This window comes from Cinclus cinclus, chromosome 9 (assembly GCF_963662255.1).
Source record: "Cinclus cinclus chromosome 9, bCinCin1.1, whole genome shotgun sequence".
Classification (NCBI taxonomy): domain Eukaryota; kingdom Metazoa; phylum Chordata; class Aves; order Passeriformes; family Cinclidae; genus Cinclus; species Cinclus cinclus.
The window spans coordinates 27,937,083-27,956,594 of record NC_085054.1 but is presented as its reverse complement, the minus strand read 5'-3'; the positions used below and the strand labels follow the sequence as shown (position 1 = coordinate 27,956,594).

At 44.6% G+C, this 19,512-nt stretch overlaps 1 protein-coding gene across 1 annotated transcript in view; it reads left to right on the top strand.

Annotated features, from left to right (window-relative positions):
* The first annotated feature begins 13,521 nt into the window (after window positions 1-13,521).
* NEB (nebulin) overlaps window positions 13,522-19,512 on the top strand; it is a 98,105-nt gene continuing 92,114 nt past the window's right edge. The window contains exons 1-5 of the mRNA XM_062498733.1: window positions 13,522-13,554; window positions 17,363-17,407; window positions 18,555-18,767; window positions 19,127-19,234; window positions 19,387-19,491. Of these exons, the coding sequence (XP_062354717.1) occupies window positions 13,522-13,554; window positions 17,363-17,407; window positions 18,555-18,767; window positions 19,127-19,234; window positions 19,387-19,491 (504 nt within the window). The remainder of the gene's footprint in view (window positions 13,555-17,362; window positions 17,408-18,554; window positions 18,768-19,126; window positions 19,235-19,386; window positions 19,492-19,512) is intronic.

Below are 19,512 nucleotides of genomic sequence, written 5' to 3'. Positions count from 1 at the left end.
GAAATTTGACCACAGCATTCCTTGAATTGTTTCCCCTTTGCCACTTTCTGTCTTTCAAGCTCTGGTTTTTATGCAGCTGAAGGGAACTCAATTCAGTTCTCTTAATTCTTGTTAAAGTGGAGCAAATACAAATTTGGGCTGTGGAGCTCTGTACCATCACATTTATGCATTTTTAGATGATGACAATTGCTATTTCTTTAAAACCTACCAGTATTTATGATTTTAAGTTGAAAACACTTGTCAAAATGTGCCTGTTTGCATTTGCATTAAACTTTGTGTGTGGGAGATGCAGTGAAAGTTTTCAAGCAAATATGTGATTTCTGACCTGCTTTTGGGGGCTGTTTAGGTGTTTTTGGGGTGAAATGTGCTGTTCTGCTCAGCCTGTGGTTGGGGGGATTGTTTGGGGAGAGTTTGGTGATAAGTCTGTGCTGGTTGGTGTCCAGAATGGGAATTAAAATGAGTGTGAAATGCTGTTTTCCTGTCGGAAATGTTGAATCCCAGGGATGTGCCCCTCTTCCATACCCGAATATCACACACAGCTACCTGTGAGTGCTAGGGGGCTGCAGGAAATCTTCTAAAAAAGCAAAAGAGATGGAGCCAAAGGTGGCTTGGAGATGGAATTCCCACTTTTCTATTCATGGGCTGGATGTGGCACTCAGTGCTGGGCTCAGGGTGCCAAGGGGGGGTCGGGCACAGGTTGGACTCGAGGACCTTGGAGAGCTTTTCCAGCCTTGGGATCCCAAGGTTGTGGAAGGGATGGGATCCCAGGGCTGTGGAAAGGATGGGATCCCAGGGCTGTGGAAGGGATGGGATCCCAGGGCTGTGGAAAGGATGTTCCTGCCCAGCTCTGCAGCCCCAGCAACCCCAAGTGGGGATCTGGGGCTCCCTGGGTCCTTCCAGTAGCTGCATCCATGGGGTGATCCCTTGGAATTACCTTTTTGGGTCCTTCCAGCTGCAGTAGCTGCATCCATGGGGTGATCCCATGGAATCACCTCTTTGTAAATAACACCCAGGATGGAGTTCTCAGAGTTCTGAGGAACAGGGATTGCAGCAAACCCCCAGTTAGGACGGTGGGGGAGATGCCCAAATGCCTTCCCACATTCCTCATCCTTCCACCTCTGCTTTCAGCCCTGCTGGCTGGACTTGTTTCCTTTGGGACACGCTTTTCCCAGCAGGATGGGCTCTGGCTCCAGCTCCAGCTCCTCCCTGGTGCTGCTGCTCTGCCTGCCCAGAGCAGCTGTGGCTGCCCCTGGATCCCTCAAGTGTCCCAGGCCAGGCTGGATTGGAGCACCCTGTGGTGGTGGGAGCTGTCCCTGCCTTGGAAGGGAGTTGGAATTAAATTATCTTTAATGTCCCTTCCAACCCAAACCAGTGTGGGATTCCATGATTCTCCCGGGACATTTTTGTGGCGGGTGAAGGAATGGTGAGTTGCCTTAAAAGTCTTTTCCTGCCCGTTTCTCTTAACCCCATTATTCCTTGATTTTGATATAACTTCTGAAAAATGCTTTTAGTTTTCCTTGGAATCCAGTTACCTATGAGGTGGTTAAAAGAGAAGCCACCATTCTCACACATCATTTTTGTCTGGTTTAGCCCAACTGTGCATTCCTTAGGCCTTTGTAGCTGGTGTGTGGAACTGTGAATAGGCTTTTGAACAGAAAAATGTTACCTTTTGGCTCTTTTTCTTGAGTAAGACTGCTGAGTTCTCCTTCACTGTTGTTTTCTTTTAATTTATACATTTTAAATTAATTTAATAACTAATACTTTATTGATGCTCTTACCACTTTTTAAATTACAGGTTGTGTTGCTACTCTCTTGTTGCACAGTCTGTACTGAGTTATTCTGAAGATGTTTTTATTATAATATGGGGATGAAATACATGTAAAGCTACAGAACAGTCAACAATATTGACCATAAATACAGTTAATTCTTGTCATTGATTTTTCAGTTCTGATGGTTTTTACCTTCATCCTTCAGAACTGGAAGGTTTTTTTTCTGTTTCAAGTATATATATGTGTGTATATATATGTGTGTGTATATATGTAGGCAACTTGTGGGGTCATGTAAAGACGTCATGCAAAAAGGGCATGCAAATTTCCATGGGAACAATGAAAATTGTCTGAATTTTTTGTACAGAAATAAAGATTTAGTGTAAATGTTGAAGAGTTCTGAGGGAGGGCCTTGTGCTGTGGGATCCTCACAGTTGTTGTGTCATTTCCTGGAACCTGAGTTCATGGGTGGAAATCAGAGCTGTGTAAGCAACAAATAAACCAAACTGTCTGTGTGGAGCTGGCCAGGGAATTTCTTGGGGATCCACCATGCCTGGGGTGCTAAAAGTGCTGCAGTGAACAGGTTTAGGTGATGAATGGAGCAAAGTCCTGAAATTTGCTTGATGTGCAAATCTCCCTGAGAAATCCCAATGTCTGAATTGTCCTACAGGGATGGGCACTCCACCGGTGCCCTGCGCAGCTGTGCCAGGGCTGGACAGCCCTTCCCAGGAAGAAATTTTCCCTAATATCCAATTTAATCCTCCCCTGGCACAACCTGAGGTTGTTCCCTCTCATCCTGTCCCTTGGGAGCAGATCCTGAACCCCACCTTGCTGCACTCTCCTGTCAGGTAAGTTGTATATAAAAATAAGGTCCCCTCTGAGCTTCCTTTTCTCCAGGATAAAATCCTGGAGTGCTGACAGAGTTCTTCAGTGGACTCCTCCTCAGAGAGGAAAGGAACAGGGAAGAACAGCCCCTCTTGTTCCTGTGGACAGGGGCACCATCCTGAATCCAAGCACAGCAATTTTTGCACCATGTGTTGAGTTGGTGGTTTTAAGAGAATGCTGGGATAATGCATAAACTGTGCTTATTGGGAAGTTAGGTCTCTTTTAACTGAGATAAGGTGCAGGATTTTTCTGCCATTCTTGCAGGGTTTTCCTGCCAGGAGCAGCAGCAGTCAGTGTTCCACGCTGAGCCCAGTGAAGGAATGAATGACAGGGTGGCTGGAGCAGGGACAGGGGAAGGGGCTGGAGGATATCTGGGCTTCAGCTACTTGGAGATTCAAAATGAAACCTTATTTCTGCTTTTCTGAAAGCAAGGGTTTCCACAGGATTTTGACCATTGGGTTTTTCCTCCTCACAGCCCTGGGGAAGAGCCAGCCCAGCCCTGAGGCTGGGGCATTTTGTCAGGAGCTGTCTCTGCCTGGCAGTGCTGCGGTATCCGTGGCGTGGCAGGGATTTGGGGAGGCAGAGGCAACGAAACCACTGCTGTTGAGATTCCTGGTGGTGGGCACAGCTTTGCCGAGGGTACTGTGGTCCCTTGCCATGCCCTGGCAGATGGCAGGGCCGATATTCCCAGGCCACAGCACATCCCAAAGAAGCGATGGCAGAACTGGAGCTGCTCCAGGCTGTATTTATCTCCACTTCCCTGCCATCCAACCTGCATCCAAACCTGGAATCCTGGCTGTTTCTGAGCACAGACAGTGGCTGGGGAGTCAGTGCTGCCATCCTGCCAGCACTTCCCAGAGATGCTGGGAAGGATTCCTGGGACTGTCCTGTGCAGGGCCAGGGCTTGGATTTGATGATCCCTCTGAGTCCCTTCCAAAGCAGGATTTGAAGCTCCATGAATCTGGGATTTCTTGCTCCAGCTCCCTTCCAGGGAGGCCAGATGGGGGCAGGATCCTCCTTTTTATTAGCAAATACTTCAAATGAAGGGTTTTATTTTGCTGTATATGAAGAGTTTTATTTTGCATGCATTTCATTCAAGGGAATGAAATTCTTTAGGCCACTGCAGCCACCAAAAGAAATCCCCTGTCCTCCTCCTTCCCTGTAGTATCACAATCACTTGGGTGGGGCTGGGGGAAATAATTGTCACAGAACTGCAGTTACACAAAGCAAACAAGGAAAACTTTGCATAAGGAGCAAGGAATCACAGAATCACTGGGGCTGGAAAAACCCTCTGAGATCATCGAATCCAACCATCCCCAGCACTGCCCCATGTCCCCATGTGCCACATCCGCAGGGCTTTGAAATCCTTCCAGGGATGGGGACTCCACCCCTGCCTGGGCTGGACAAGTCCTTTCCGTGAAGGAATTTTCCCCAATATCCAGCCTGACCCTTCCCTGGCACAGCTTGAGGCCGTTCCCTCACCTGTTCTCCCCTGCTCTGGGGTTATCCCTGTCCATCCCTCCCGTGCTGGGTGTGTTTTTGCAGCCCACCATCCTTCCTCTGCACCATCAGCTGACTGTGCTGCTAAACCTCAGTCACCTCTGAGCCCGAATAAACATGATGGAGTAATTTAACCATCTGTTTCACAGGCCAGTAAACCCCTACAGGTAGTTTTTATCTCTTAGGATGAGCTTTTATCACAGACAGTCACAGCAATTTCACACTGTTTCACTGGGCTCCTGCCGTGCCTGGGACAGTCAAGCTTTAGTCTTGCCTTAGTCTATCCTGTTTCTGCTTTTTAAACAAATCCTCCTTCAATAAATTTGACATTTTTGTGTTTGCTGGTATTTTTCCACGGTGAAGGGATGGGTTGTTTTTACACAGAACATTTTGCTGGTTGTCAACAGCAAGAAAATTGTGTTATTGTAGGAACAACTCCATTCAAACCTGAAAATTATTTACTTGATTTGCAGTGTCACAGCCAAAAAAAAATTAAGCACACAAAAATATTTATTTCCTGTTTGTTGCTCAGAAATCTGTGGTTTATCAACACTTCTGCAAGAGTTAGATTGGGTCTTTAATCTTTACTGTGCTTTTCAGCAAAGATATTCTTGCCAGGGACTCTCCAGCACTGAAAGGGTTCAGCGTGGTGTAACCTGTGTTAGATCAACCGTGAATTTTCAGGTTGTGAAGGGAATTGCTGTGTTAAACCATCCCATCCTTCAGTAGCCCTGGTGAGCAGACACCGAGGATGAGCTCGAGATCTGTCACAAGACATTCCCACTTGCAAGGTGAGTTGTCCCCTTCCCTGGAAACCAGCATGTCCATGAGCATCTCGTTCCTGGCATCCAGGGGGTGATGGATTTGCTGGAGGCTGTGGTGCTTGGGCCATCTCTGCCACAGCCAGGGAATTGTGCAGCTGCTTCTGTCCCTCCACTGTCGTTATCTCGCTTTATAAAAAGCCCCATGAAGTCATCAGGAGTTCAGTGTCCTGTGGAATGGTTTTCAAAGAGCTTCAGGTCTGCCAGATTCTTGGAAATGAAAGCTATTTAATGAATAAAGGTTTCTTCCCTCCTTGATTCCTCACGGCAGATAAAGAGTGCATTAAGAAGCCTGGATGATTTTGGACAGATGGAGGAGACGAAGGTGAAAAGCTCTGCGTGTGGCACTGTGCCCAGAGGTGTGGGGAGCACCTCCAACCTTTCTGCTGTCAGGGTGAGGGCAGGACCACAGCTTTCCCTAGCAAAGGTCTGGAGTTAATCTCAGAATCATGGAATCACAGAATGGTCTGGTTTCAAAGGGACCTAAAGATTCCCAGTTTCATCTTCCATGGGCAGGGACACCTCCCACTATCCCAGGCTGCTCCAGCCTGGCCTTGAACACTTCCAGGGATCCAGGGGCAGCCACAGCTGCTCTGGGAATTCCAGCCCAAACAGGAATTCCTCCCCAGTATCCCACCCATCCCTGCCCTCTGGCAGTGAAGCCATTCCCTGTGTCCTGTCCCTCCATCCCTTGTCCCCAGTCCCTCTCCAGCTCTCCTGGAGCCCCTTCAGGCCCTGCAAGTGGATCTGAGCTCTCCCTGGATCCTTCTCCTCTCCAGGTGATCACCCCCAGCTCTCCCAGCCCGGCTCCAGCTGTCCCTGGTGTGAGTTATTCAGGTAAGATCCCCATTCATGTCACCGGTGGACATCAGTGGGCTCAGTTCAGTTTGCACAAGTCTCTGCAGGCTCAGGAGCTCCTGCAGGTTCCCCCACTGAGGAGATGTCCCCTAGGAGAGCATGGCCCAGTGCCAGGTGACTGAGGGGAGGTCATTTGTGAAGTTATTGTTCCTTACTGTGATTGATTAAACGTCCCTTCCCTGGTGCAGTAACCACGTTTTATTTTCTGGGTTTTATTGTCTGGAGCCCATCAGATTCCTTGTGGCTGCTCAGTGCTGTTAATAATAGTGCAGAGAAGAATTACTCGTGGTGGCTGTTGTGCTGGTGACCTCAGTGACCTTTCACAGAGCATTCTGCCCCTGGGAACTGCTGCTGCTGCAGAGTATTCCTGGCCACGGCCAGCGAGCAGTCTTAATATTTTATGGACTGCTGCAGGTTGTATTTCAGGGTATGAGATACCACCCCAGCAATGCCAGGCAGGAATGTCAACCACATTGCCTTTCCCCACCTCGTTTTACAGTCAGAGGTGTTTGAACCTTTCACATAAATATGTTCCTTTTAAATCTGAAGAGTGGGAGAGAATATTTTAAAAACAAGTCCCAGACACAAGCTGCAGTTTGCTAAAGGACATGTGAGCTCTGGTCCAGCTTCCTTCAGGGTGAGGAGACTGAAGGTGTATGGATTGGCTGTCAGGGGGAAGATTTGGTTATTCTGGGATTTCTTGAGTAGATTCATTGAGCTCTGATCTAAATCTTGACCTTCTTTTGCAGCAGCTTCTGTGATCTTTGGACAATTCTTGTCCCAGCCCATGAATTGCACGTGTGATTTTTCCATAGACTCTGGGAACCACTCTGCAGTGTAGGGGAGTCAGAGGGATCCAGAGGCAGGGAGGATCAGGAGGCCATTTCAATGGAAACTCCACAAATGAACCCTGCACTAATTGGAAAACCTTGGGATGGAGAAGAGGGATAGTAACACTTTTCCTTCTTTTGCCCAAAGAGAAAAAAGGTGAAAAGGACTCAATCACAATTTTACCTCAGTCATACCTTTGTATCCAGACTTTGTTCCCTCTTGGAATGAAAGCATGTGCTTGGTGAAAAAAGGCCTGGGGAGTATATATTGGATTTCTTCCCTGTGTTCTCACACAGGGCACGAACATCTTTCAGCAGTGTCAGGACAATGGTTGGACTGGAAAAGCAGCAGAGGTGATTGCAGAATGAAGGTGATTGCAGAATGAAGGTGATGCTCTGCTCACAGTTCCAAAGGGAGTGTTCAGCCCTGTCCCTCCACCCCAGAGGATTTGCAGCAGGGAATGTCTCTGTGCTGTAGCTCTGATAATCCATCCCTTTGTTGGTGGCTGCTGGGGTGATGTGGAAAGTTGGCAGAGCTGTACAACCCCAGGTGAAATTCCTGCTGCACAGCTTTGGTAAATTCCTGCTGCACAGCTTTGGTAAATTCCTGCTGCACAGCTTTGGTAGAAATGTCAAGAGTTATGAAATGGTCTGGGTGTGCTCTGGGATAGAAATTAACCTGGCCTGGATTATGGCTTCTCCATGCATTGTTTCAACTCAGTTCTGTAAGAAACAACTCTGCTCTAAATTCAGTACACGGAGCTCCGTGAAGAGCTGGGGGAAGGGGGCAGGATATGGACACCAGCAAGTTTGAAAAACTGAGGTGAAATTTAAGGCTGGCACGTTGTGAGAAAACTGGAGTGTGTCCTCATGGCAGCAGCACTTGGGGTGCTGGGGTGGGACAGTCGTGTGCAGGCACCTGAGGGGGAGCACCAAGACGGAATTTCTTCCAAGAAGAATATTCCAAGAAGGAATTGTATTTCCTCAGCAGTAACCCACCCTGGGCAGGGGAAAGCAGCACCAGTGCAGCAGGTACAGTAAACCAGGCTGCTCCAGCCCCATCCAGCCTGGCCTTGGCATTCCCATGGATGGGACAATCCTGAACAGATCAATCTGCTTATACACTAACATCTCTCCCTGTAGGTGCTGTAAGGATTTGCAGAATGGTGCTAATGATGAAAAAGTTTGTCGTTAAAAGATAAAAGAGCTGTGTTATTTTATTGCAGAGTAGTGAGGCAGAGGCTTGTCCAAAAGGACAAGTGTGGGAGGCAGGGCAAGAGCTGAAACTCTGGATGCCAATCAGGGCTTTTCATTGGCTTTTACAGCTGGTATTGGTACCTCTGTTCTAAAAATATAAAAGTTTATTTGTCTTATAAATAGCAAGAAGAAGAAAAGATTCAAGAAGAACCTCACCTTCTTCTGGTAGTTCATAGGAACTGATATTTAACATTCGAAAACCTGGATATGCTGAGTTGGGGGCTGTATCTCAGCTTCCCTCACCAGCTCCCATTAGGAAATCCCATTAATACAATCAGAGCTGGCTTTGAGTTCTTGAGGATATTTGCCTTTGCTGTGTCTTCTTTCTGATGAGCACCCGTGTCTAAGACTCTGTGGCTGTCTTGGGAACATTAGCAGGGGAGATAAATTGGGCTGTTTGACATCATCTTGTGGATAAATATTTTCTTTTAGGATTCTCAAAGGCCCTAAGTAAAGAACAGGGGAGGCTGCGACAGATGCTGTCATGTGAGGAGAGCTCTCCTTGTGCCAGTGGCCCCAGTGAATATCTTGTGTCGATGTACAGAATCTTTTACACTCTGATTTTATATCCTCAGTGTTGGGGGGTTTAAAGATTAACCTAATTTTTAAGTTTCTACAACCATCTAGAGGTGAATTTATTCATGTGATTTCTCTTTGCTTTACAAAATCCAATAATGAAAAAAGTTAACCAGTATTTTCCACTTTGTTCTTTTTTCTTCTCAAGTTTCTTCTTCGAGTTTTGGTTTGTTTGTATTTTTTTTTTCCCTACTTTGAATTGTCTTTTGATTCAGTCTTTGAAATATTCTGGTGGACACTTTCAATACTAAAAAGTTTGGGCCTATACCCAAACAATTTGATCGGTGAGGCCACAGTTGCTTCTCTGTCCAGGAACACTGGGAAGCATAAAATGAATTCTGGTTTTGTATCAACTGTATCAATATTCCTTTCTTCCTCCTCTTCCAGCAAAGCCTTTTTGGGTTATAGCAGCACAGTGAGTGGTTGGTTCACACAGCACACAGCCACTGCTTTGTGCTGCTGCTCACTCCGTATCAGCTCATCAGCATCAAAAAATAAACCTGAAGATAAAACACTCGAGGTGATCTACTCACAGCACTTTGATTCACTGCCCCCAAGAATATTATCTGGTATGAACTGATACTTTCTATTAATACTTTGAGAAAGAGGATGAGCAGCACTGAAGGAAAAGTGGAATTCTTGTTAGAGCATGTATCCTTTCCTGAAAACCTTTCTGTTTGTAAGCCAAGGCCAGATCCCTGGCAAGGCCTGTGCTCCCAGCTTGGTTTCATCCAGAAGAAAAAAGATTGGCCAGCTGTAGAAACAGAGGGGTCAGAGAAATAGATGTATATTTAATTTGAAGACAATCTTTTGAATTTGTCCAGTCCCTTCCTAACTCTCGGTAAAAATGCTCTCCTCAGAATTTCCATACATTAAACCAAAAAGGTGATGGGGCAGAGGAGCCTTGCTGTGGGGAATGGTGAGAAGAATGAGAAGGAACTCACTGCTGGTAGGTTAAAAATGGACACGGTGGCACAAATATGTATTTAAATGTCCTTTTCCAATGATACAATGCTTGTTAAGGCCAGGTGCTCCATTGGGTACACCAGGAGGTTAAATATAGCACCTGGGGTGTCAGGACATTTATCCATCATGTCCTGATGGCTCCTGTTGGATAAGCAGTACTGACTGAACTCAATATTTAAATACATTAAGTACAAGAAAATATTTTTTGCATTAAATCTTGCGATTGAAATGCAAAGCAACATCTTTTTCTGCCTAAGCAGTTTTGCAGAATTCTGTCTTTAGTTTAGAACTGCTGAGCACGTGCTCATTTATGTGCCGTGGATAAATCTGGCCTGGTGTGTTAACCTGGGGCAGAGCTGCCAGCCTCCAGCTAGGACACAGTTAATGCTTTTGAAATATTTGACTCCCAGAAAGTCAGGTTCATATTCTCACAACAAAGTCAAAAGCTGGACTTGATGATCTTGGAGGTCTTTTCCAGCTTTAATGGTTCTATGGTTTTGTGAATATTCCATCAGAAATAAGAATCAAACATAAATTTTCACAACAAAGCATTTTAAAAGAAAAAGAGAATATTGACCATTAATATTCTCTTTGACTCACACATGTTTGGAACAGGGAAGTTTGAAATCCCCATCCCTGGAGGTGTCCAAGGAATTCCTGCACGTGGCACTCAGAGCTCTGGGCTGGGGACAAGGTGGGCATCAGGCACAGCTGGGGCTCCATGGACAGGGAGGACTTTTCCAGCCTCAGAAATCCTGGGAATCTCCTTGCCCATGCAACAGCAAAAGTTTTGTCAGAGCCATCCCTTGAGATTTGGAGCTGAAGGAGCAAAGCGGCAAAATGCAGGAACTGAAATATTTTCTCAAGTGACCCAAGAGCACCCTCCTCCCCTCTTCGTGCTCCCATGCAGGAACAAAAATCTTATGTTCAGCCTGGCTTTTCATTTCACCAATTATCCTTTTGGTTCTTAGCCCCCTTCTATAATTTCCAGTGGTTTTTTCCATGCTTTTTTCCCTGCCCTGAGCTGTGCTGCTGAAGATCTGCCATGTTTCACACTAAAGACAGCTGCATTTCAGTGGCAGAAAAAGTGGTGCTGGTGTCCTGTGTGTAACTTTTGCCTTGTTTAGAGTCTTTCTAAACAAGATATCAAACAGCAGCGTGAAATGGTCTAAAGGTGATGTTCCAGAACACAGGGCTTGCAGAGTATCACTGAGGGAAAAATTCTTTGCAGGAACTTCCAGGATTGAGCTGGAATGACTAACAATAAATTACAGTTCAAAAAGGAAAGCTGGCCCTTCATTAAGGTTTGTTATTGATAATGAAGATGTCACACTTTGCATGCAATCTACTGAGAAGCAGCACTCAGGAGGGAGGAAAAGGAGCCTGTGAGTTATTTCTGGAATGCACACACGGAGGATCAGGATCAGAGAGCAGCAGGTTACGCTGAGGCTGCTCTCCAGAGACTCCACCAGCACACTGTGTTAATTTCTGGACAATTTCGAAAGATGTTAAGAAAGTGAAATAAACAGAAATCAGATTAAAGGGGGAAGGACTGCCTAGTAAAGCAAAATGCAGAGTAATTGAAAATGGCCTGGCCAAAGGAGACAGGGAGGGGTCAGCAGCTCTGGGCAGAGTCTAAAATACTTGGCAGTAGTGAATGAGATATGACATTTCATCTGGATATAAATATGAACTTCTGGAAAGAGTTAAGGAAAAAGATGTCTCTCAAGGGCTCCTGACAATCATTTATTGAATGATGTGATCTAGCACATGGAAAGGGATCAGTGTTGATATTGAATGCACCACCTTGAAGAACCACAGTCAACTCTGTGTCAGTCCAGTGATCCCCTAAGAGGTCACGTCTGTTATCATCCCCTTGGTTCTGCTCCACACATCTTGGCATTCCTGACCTTCCAAAACACCAGGGTTGTTCCCCTGTCACTTAATCTGTTTATCAACTCTTCTTGGATTTCCTTCACCAGGTTTGTTGGCTTCCATCCTTGCAAACAGTCGCTTTTCACATGTTCCTGGGTCTGTGTTTTCAGCTGCGAAACATTTCATAGGTGACAAAAATGTTGACACGTGATTTGCATCAAGGTGAAAAAGCATTTCAGATGTACTTATGGGGTGAAATTAAAGACACATTTGTACTAAAATTTAGTTTGCAGTGTGGAATCCTCAAGTTCAGAGATTCTTGAATTTGGATGGTGTTTATACAGGCACATTATAGGAACAAAACTGCCTCCATCAACTGAAATTCAACGTTATTTTCAACTCTGATAATTACATTTTTTCCCGTTGGAGCACTCCCTTGGGTTTGCCTGGGGCTCCATCTCACTGAGCCCTGGTGAGCTCCAGCCAAACTCTGGTGTGTTTTGGGGTTCCTGAGGAGCACGGAGGTGCCCAGCTCCCTTTCCCTGATGCTGCTGAGAACAGGTGGCCTCCCTTGGGGTCACTGGGTATATTTAGGGATGAAACTCGAGCGGGCTGGAGCCAGATTGGCTGTGTGGGCCACGCGCGTCACCGGGAGCCACCGAAACCCTTCGCTCTCACCCGGTGCTGCTCAGGAGGGAAGACTGGAGAGCCTTTGCTCCAAAGGATATTTACTGGATGTTGCTGGTAAGAACATTTTAAATGCATTTCACTTCTTCTCCTTTGAAGAGGATCTTGAGCTGTTTCCACACTGTGTAGTTTTTTTGGGAATATTTGTGCTTTGCCCGTGGAAGTTGGGTTTTCTGTCTGAATAACTGGCTGTGGATTGGAGGAGGAGGAGAAGACCTGGAATGGGGTTTGGAAGTGTGGCTGAAGGCTGTGACAGTGACAGGTTGAAGGGATTGTGTTTATATGCAAACCCCACTTCCTGAGTTTATCCATACACCTCGGCCTACTGTTTCATGCGACTTGTGACTCGTTATTTGAGTTATTCTTAATTTATTTTAATAGTTAAAAACACGGTTTTCCCAATTAATTTTTTGGCCATTTTTTCTCAGCCCATTGGGACTAAAAAGGGTCAGTATTCTGTGCTCCTATATTTAACCTGCATGACTTGACTTCCCTTGCCTCAGAAGGAATTGCAGTTTAGCCAGCTCAACACAAGCACCCCGTCAGTTGGCAGGATTAGCTTACACGGCAAATATCCCTGGACTCAGGAGCAGCTGTTCCAAAGCCTCATCCCCTCCCAACATTAGAAACAGGGCTGCAGAGCCTGCTGGAAAATTGTAGTTTTGCCTCACAGCAAAATCAGGGTATTAATTAATTCGTTCAAAGGTTCTGACACTAATCTTGCTTTTTACTTCAGCCAACGCTATGGACTTTCATCTTTTCCAGGTCTGAAGAAACAGAGAGAAAAAACTCACAAGAGCTCAAAAAAAAACCCCAGAGTATCTTCTGTAGGCTGATGCTGGGAAGACAGAAATTGCCTCATTAACCTAAGGTCACTTAAAAAAATATTTACAATATTTTTCAACATTGTGCTCTTACTTATGAATGAATATAGTAGAATAATAAATCTCTCATCCAAATGGGAGCTTGAATGATATAATGAAATGGCATAGAACAGTCATGGAGAAAAGAAAAATGCTTCAAATGATTCTGTTGTAATGAAAATATGACATCAAGTTTCAAGAAATCTCCTTTCCTTTCCTTTCCTTTCCTTTCCTTTCCTTTCCTTTCCTTTCCTTTCCTTTCCTTTCCTTTTCCTTTTCCTTTTCCTTTTCCTTTTCCTTTTCCTTTTCCTTTTCCTTTTCCTTTTCCTTTTCATTTTCATTTTATTTTCATTGGATCCAGTGTTGATGTTATAACTGGAACAAGGTATTTGTCCAAAACTGTAATTTATATACTATGTTTGAAACTTAATCCAATGTTTTTCCATAACAGTCCAAGTAATGCCAGATCCCAACTTTATTCAGGGTCTGACTTGTTACTAACCATGACCCCAAGTGCTTTATGAGCTTGACTTGTACCTTCTGATGGTAGTTTCAGTCATGGGCTAATACTGTTTATTCACATTTTCACCTGCTGCGTGACCAGTGAGTGGGGGAGACACAGAAGCAAACCCTCAGAATGGAGGAAGAAGAATACGAGGAAGTTGTGGAGGTAAGAAGAAAATGTGAGAGTAGAAATGTTTGTCCCCTGCCTTGTGACTGAATACATTAATCACCTTCCTGAGACGCTGCTCAGGAGCAGAGGTTGCTGTTTGCTGCCTGAAGATTAGGGATGATTAGATATCTATTAAATGATTTCACCAGTAAATCATCAACAACAACAACAGTTGCTCTCGGTGGAGCAAAGTCTCCTGGTTCCTGTCGTAGTTTCTAAGTTTAAATAAGGACTGGAACCATCCCACACTCACAGTGCGAGGTTTTCTGATTACCCCCTGCGTAATTATAGATGCACTGGGCCAGCTCTTCTCCCTCCTGGCTTGCCCTCTGTCACCCAATCCATGCTGGAGAAGATGACTTTGGAAGCCCCTTTCTAGCCCTGCCTCTGCAGAAATGCAGCAGCTTTGTGCCACCAGGGGACCAGGAACCAATTTAACCTGAGCCTGCTGCAGAGATGGAGCCAGGTTTAAGTGACAGGACAAGGGGGGAGAACTTTAAACTGACAGAGGGTGGATTTAAATTAGGTACCAGCAAGAAATCCTTCCCTGTGAAGGTGGGTAGGCCCTGGCACAAGGTTGCCCAGAGAAGCTCTGGCTGCCCCTGGATCCCTGGAAGTGTCCAAGGGCAGCTTGGAGCAATCTGGCATAGTGGGAGGTGTCCCTGCCCATGGCAGGGGTTGGAACAGAGGATCTTTAAGGTCCCTTCCAACTCAGGGCATTCCATGATTCCATGATTCTACATCCATGGAGGTGCACCATGGATTAATTTGCCAGCAGGTAATTTAAACTCAGATGCTGAATTATTTAGTCTCAGGAAACTGAATAAAAAATTCCCCGGGAACTGGACAAACTACAGCTGGAGCCACCAGAACAACGACTTTATTATTGAAACAGTACACAAAATTAACAGTGTTACATTGCTGCTGCTCTGAAATTAATGGATTTGCTATGAAATACACAAAGTCTTGTCAAAAGTCACTCTGTGTTTGAGAGAAAGAGCAAGAGTATAAATGTCAACATCCTACAACTCATTGCCACCACATTATTGATTTCAGGTGGTGGGAGGGCACTGCCAGCTTTATATATTTCAAATACTGAATGAAGTAAAGCCAAATGATTTGCCAGTCAGAGTAGTTAAATGCATTTTGCAAAATAGGTGTCACCACTCATAAAGTCGATTTAAAGACATTTTACTACCTAGCTACAGTGATACCAGCCCTTCATTAAATTTCTTATTTCCACGTTACTTGTAATTGCCTTTGTTTCCTGTGCATTGTGTGCTCTCAGTAATGGATATTTATTTGCTCTCATTGTTTATTTATTCCGGCAGGAGTTATGGTATTTTGGGTTTTTTGTTCTCACAGCCTCATTTCATTCTTTGTTTTTAATTTTCAACAACCACCTTGCTGTAACCACATCCCTTGGGCTGAGGAGGAATTTCTTTAGTAGCCTCCCTTGGGATACTCATGGTGAGATGCTAAATAAAAGGGGAATGACAGCATCTGGTACAATTTTAAGCCTTCCTAGAATTTTCCTAATTCCTCTATCAATCCAGGATTTTAAACCTACAAATTCTGTCAGAAATTCATCTTCTGAAAGAGAAGGACACGGTCATTGACTATTGAGCGGCTGAGGCATTGCCAAAGATTTTAAGATGCTATTTTTAAGCTTTCTCTGGAATTATTAGCCATTACTTGATGTTGTAGCTGTCTTGGGATGTGCAAAAATCCACAGTGAGCAATAAAAATATTTGCTACCGAGTTACCTGAGGTTTTTCAGGAGGTTTTGTATAAAGTTTGTGGAAGGTTTTGTAGAAAGCGTGTGGAAGGTTTTGCAGAGGGTTTTGTGGAAAGTTTGCAGACGATTTTGTAAAAAGTTTGAGGAAGGTTTCGTAGAAAGTTTGCGAATGGTTTTGTAGAAAGTTTGTGAAAGGTTTTGTAGAAAGTTTGAGGAAGGTTTTGTGGGAGGTATTTCCAAGGTGGGTCCAGCATGGAAATCACCTGAGAACAGCCCAGTATGTCCCAGCTTGGGAGGCACAGCTTGATCACTTGAACTAACTATGAGGAAGAGCTCTCAGAAAGGAGCTTAAATTTTAACAAGAAATTTTTTCGGTTCGAAGAGTTTTCCATTCCGGCAGTTGCCCGAAGCGATTACCGCTCGGAGGAGATTTCCCAACACAAACCCCGCATTTTCCCATTTTCCCCACGTGCAAGTGAAGCCCATCCGGCACAGGGCTGGTGCTGTTCGTGCAGCAATGTCTTTAAAAGCTTTTTTTCCCGTCTTTTCCGAGCGGGGCGGGTGCTGTTCGTGCAGCAATGTCTTTAAAAGCTTTTTTTCCCGTCTTTTCCGAGCGGGGCGGGTGCGGGAGCCCGAGGCCCCGGCGCTCCCCTCAGCGCCGCCGCCATTTCGGCGGGATGGCGCCACCGTGCGGCCGCGGGTGGGAAATGGCGGACGGGGAAATAAATTTTAAATAAATCCGGCAAAATCATTCCCTGGCACAAGCTGAGGCTGTTTCCCATTGTCCTGGGGGTTATTCCCTGAGAGCAAAGCCCGATCTGGCTGTCCCCTCCTGTCAGGAATTGTGCAGAGCCAGAAGGTTCCCCCTGAGCCTCCTTTTCTCCGGGCTCCCTCAGGCGCTCCTGGGGTTCCAGATCCTTTCCCAACTCTTTTGGAAAAGATGCTCCGCTGGTCGTGGTGCTCACAAACAAGACAGAAATGGAAAATGCAAAGATCAAGGGCTGCAGTGACCGTGGGACAACGGAGCTGAAGATACAGGGAACAGTGAGCAAAATAAATGGAATTATCCCAGGCTTTGGAAGAGCAGAACCGGGGCTGCTTGGGGAAAAAATCCTGTGGGAAGCGAGAAAGACACCCAGGATATCTGGGTGATCCTCCAGCGTGATTTCCCCGAGCCCAAAGTGCAGAAATCAAACAGAAGGATGCGCTGGAGGAACACAGAGCTCCGGACTGAGGAAAACGACACACAAAAAATGAGAAATATACTGAAGGTGGAAGCAGGAGCAGACAACTTGGGGAAAACGCAAAGATTTTAATCATTACAAAGTCCATTCCTACATCCATGGGCAATGTTCAGCTGGATTTGGTCTTCAAGAAAGGCAAGAAGGAAAATCCAGGGAGCTACGGGCTGGTCAACCTCACCTTGTTCTTTGGGAAGGCTGTGGAGCAAATCCTTTGTGAAGCTATTTTTAAACACAAGAAAGACGTGAAGGTCATGTGGAGAAGTGAACGCTGAGTTATCAAGAACAATCTATGGCTGACGAACCTCATTAATTTTTCTAATGAGTTCGCAGCTGCTGTGGACAAGGGGAGACCAGTGAAGGTTGCTGGGCTGCTTTTGGGACAAATCCCGTTGTGGTTTTATCCCCAGATTTAGGAGATGTGGGGGGATAATGGGCAGTAAAATGGGTGAAAAATCAGCGGCCTCAGACGACCTTGAGGTGTACAGTCAGGAGTGTCACCAAATAAAAACCAGGAAAATCCTGGGGTTTAAATGCTGATTCTTTTAATGTGGTTGTCAATATCTTCCCTCTTGAGGGTAAAATTAGATAACAATCTTTCATTAATTATTTGGATGATTATTAGTTGGGGAATGCATGGAACAAAAATCTGATCCTTAATGCAAAATTTGAACAGATATTCAGAGTTACCGAATGACTCCATTAGCACCTGTGAACTAAAATCCCATTTCTCCAGAAATGTGTTTTCAAACAGCTTCACAGAAGCTACAATTTGATGATCTGGCCTAACAATGATGTTTTTTCTCCTTTTTTCTTTTTTTCAAAGTACTACATTGAGGAGACAGTTATTGAGGAGGGTGAGCCACACGAGGTAAAGGTCCTTGTCATGTTGAATGTAGCACATAAATGTATGTAATTAAAAATAAATACTAAATTAGCAGCCGTTTGTATCCTGAGGTTGAATTTTTCATGTTAAACACACAAATATCAGTGAACAATTGCTTCTTAATATTTTAATTTTGCTTCAAGTCCCTGCTGAGTGATGATCTAACATCAGGTTACGTGTATCAGTTCTGTCCTCTCCAGTTTATGTAATTTCACCGAAAAATTACAGTTTGGCAGATTTTTTACCATGTCACTGGTAATAAACATTTGGATCACCAAGGATTGCCATAATTTGAAATTCTACTTCTCAAACAGCTATAGCCCAACTCTCTGGTTTGTTATAATGAAATATTCTTTATGGCATGGGCTTATGCAGAAACAGAAGTTATTAATTGTGAAATTCTAGGTGCATTTTCAGCTCTGTCTCATTGATGCAAATAACTCTGACCTTCATTAATTCCTTTTTAAAGGCAATTTTAAATAAAGCTAATTGATATTAAATAAAACCTGACACTTATTTGGGTAGTTTGGGAGCATGTTTTTTAGTTGTGAGAATTATTTTTAGATGTTTTTCACTAGAATCTTAGCATCAAAATTACTGCTTGCAGCATGACTACGTTGATAAAGTGTATAAAACATTTAAATTGATTGGAAATGAATGCATGTGGAGCTGAGGTAGCTGGAACCCCACTCTCACAGACCCTCTGGAGAATAATTCCAGGAGTTTGATGCAGGAACCAGTCAGAGAGTTCATTCCTTGTGGTTTTTATTTATTTTTTTTTTTTTTTAGGGTGGGTGATATATAGGGAGCACAGTGGTAATCCCAGTGGAGAAGTGTCCCTGATTTTCTGTCTCCATGTGGATCTGGATGAGAGCAGAGCATCCTTTCACCATCTCAAGGGGGTGAAAACCCTTATCCTAGAGAACTTTTACAGCTAAAGAACAAGTGATTATTGATTTTTTTAAATCTCCAGGTGGTCACTGAGACCATCAGCACAGACTACTCAGGTCCTGAGACCACCAGCACCACCTACAGAGCTGAGCAAACCCAGCTCAGGGGGCTGAAAACGTTATCCTAACAAGCTTTTACAGCTATAAAACAAGTGATTATTGATTTTCTTTGAAATCTGCAGGTGGTCACTGAGATCACTGAGACCATCAGCACAGATTACTCGAGTCCTGAGGTCACCACAACCACCACCTACACAGCTGAGCACACCCAGCCCTCCGGGGAGGATGCAGCCCCTCCTGTCAGGAAAAAGACAATCCGGACAAAAGTGGACCCATCCAAGTTTTTGACACCTTACCTGGAACACAGCAATAAAATGAAGGACTTATTCAGTGAGGTAGGTTGTGCCATGTCTCTTATTTCTTGAGGAACACCAGCTTTAAAACTGCTTTACAGGGGTTGTTTCAGAGTTATGGTGGAAATAACTGGGTTTATCAATAGTAAGCTCATGGGGAGAATGCAATAAATTAGAGGTGATCCAAGTTAGAGATGATTTTTTTCCTGTTGTGTCAGATGGAATAAACTCAGCTCAAATAAGCATAAGTGCAAATGTAGCTGAATAATTTTAGTTTATATTATTGAATAATCTGCCCCAAATTCCTGTCCTAACCAGATAAATATGTCAGTAATTGCTAATACAGTTCTGCCAGAGCTCAGGGATATATCTTAATTATTTTTATCATTCTTTTCTTTCAGAACAAGTACAAAGAAAAATTTAGAAAAGAAAGAGGAAAGCCATATGCTTCCACAGTTGATACCCCAGAAATCCGGAGGATCAAGAAAGTTCAGGACCAGCTCAGTGAGGTGGGTAACAACTGCATCTCTAGGTTCATCCAGGTTCTGGGTGTTTATATGAAGGGTGAAAATGTCACCATTCTGTCTTTTTTTTTTTTTTTTTTTTTTAAGAAATCAGTCAGTTTTGCTGTAGAATCACTGAATTTTGTGCACTGCTCCAGGTTAAATACCGCATGGCTGGGGAAGTTGCCAGAACAATTTGCCACGTGGATGAAAAGGCCATGGATATAGAACATGCAAAAAAAGTGTCACAGCAAGTGAGCAAGGTGAGTGAGTTCTCACACTCC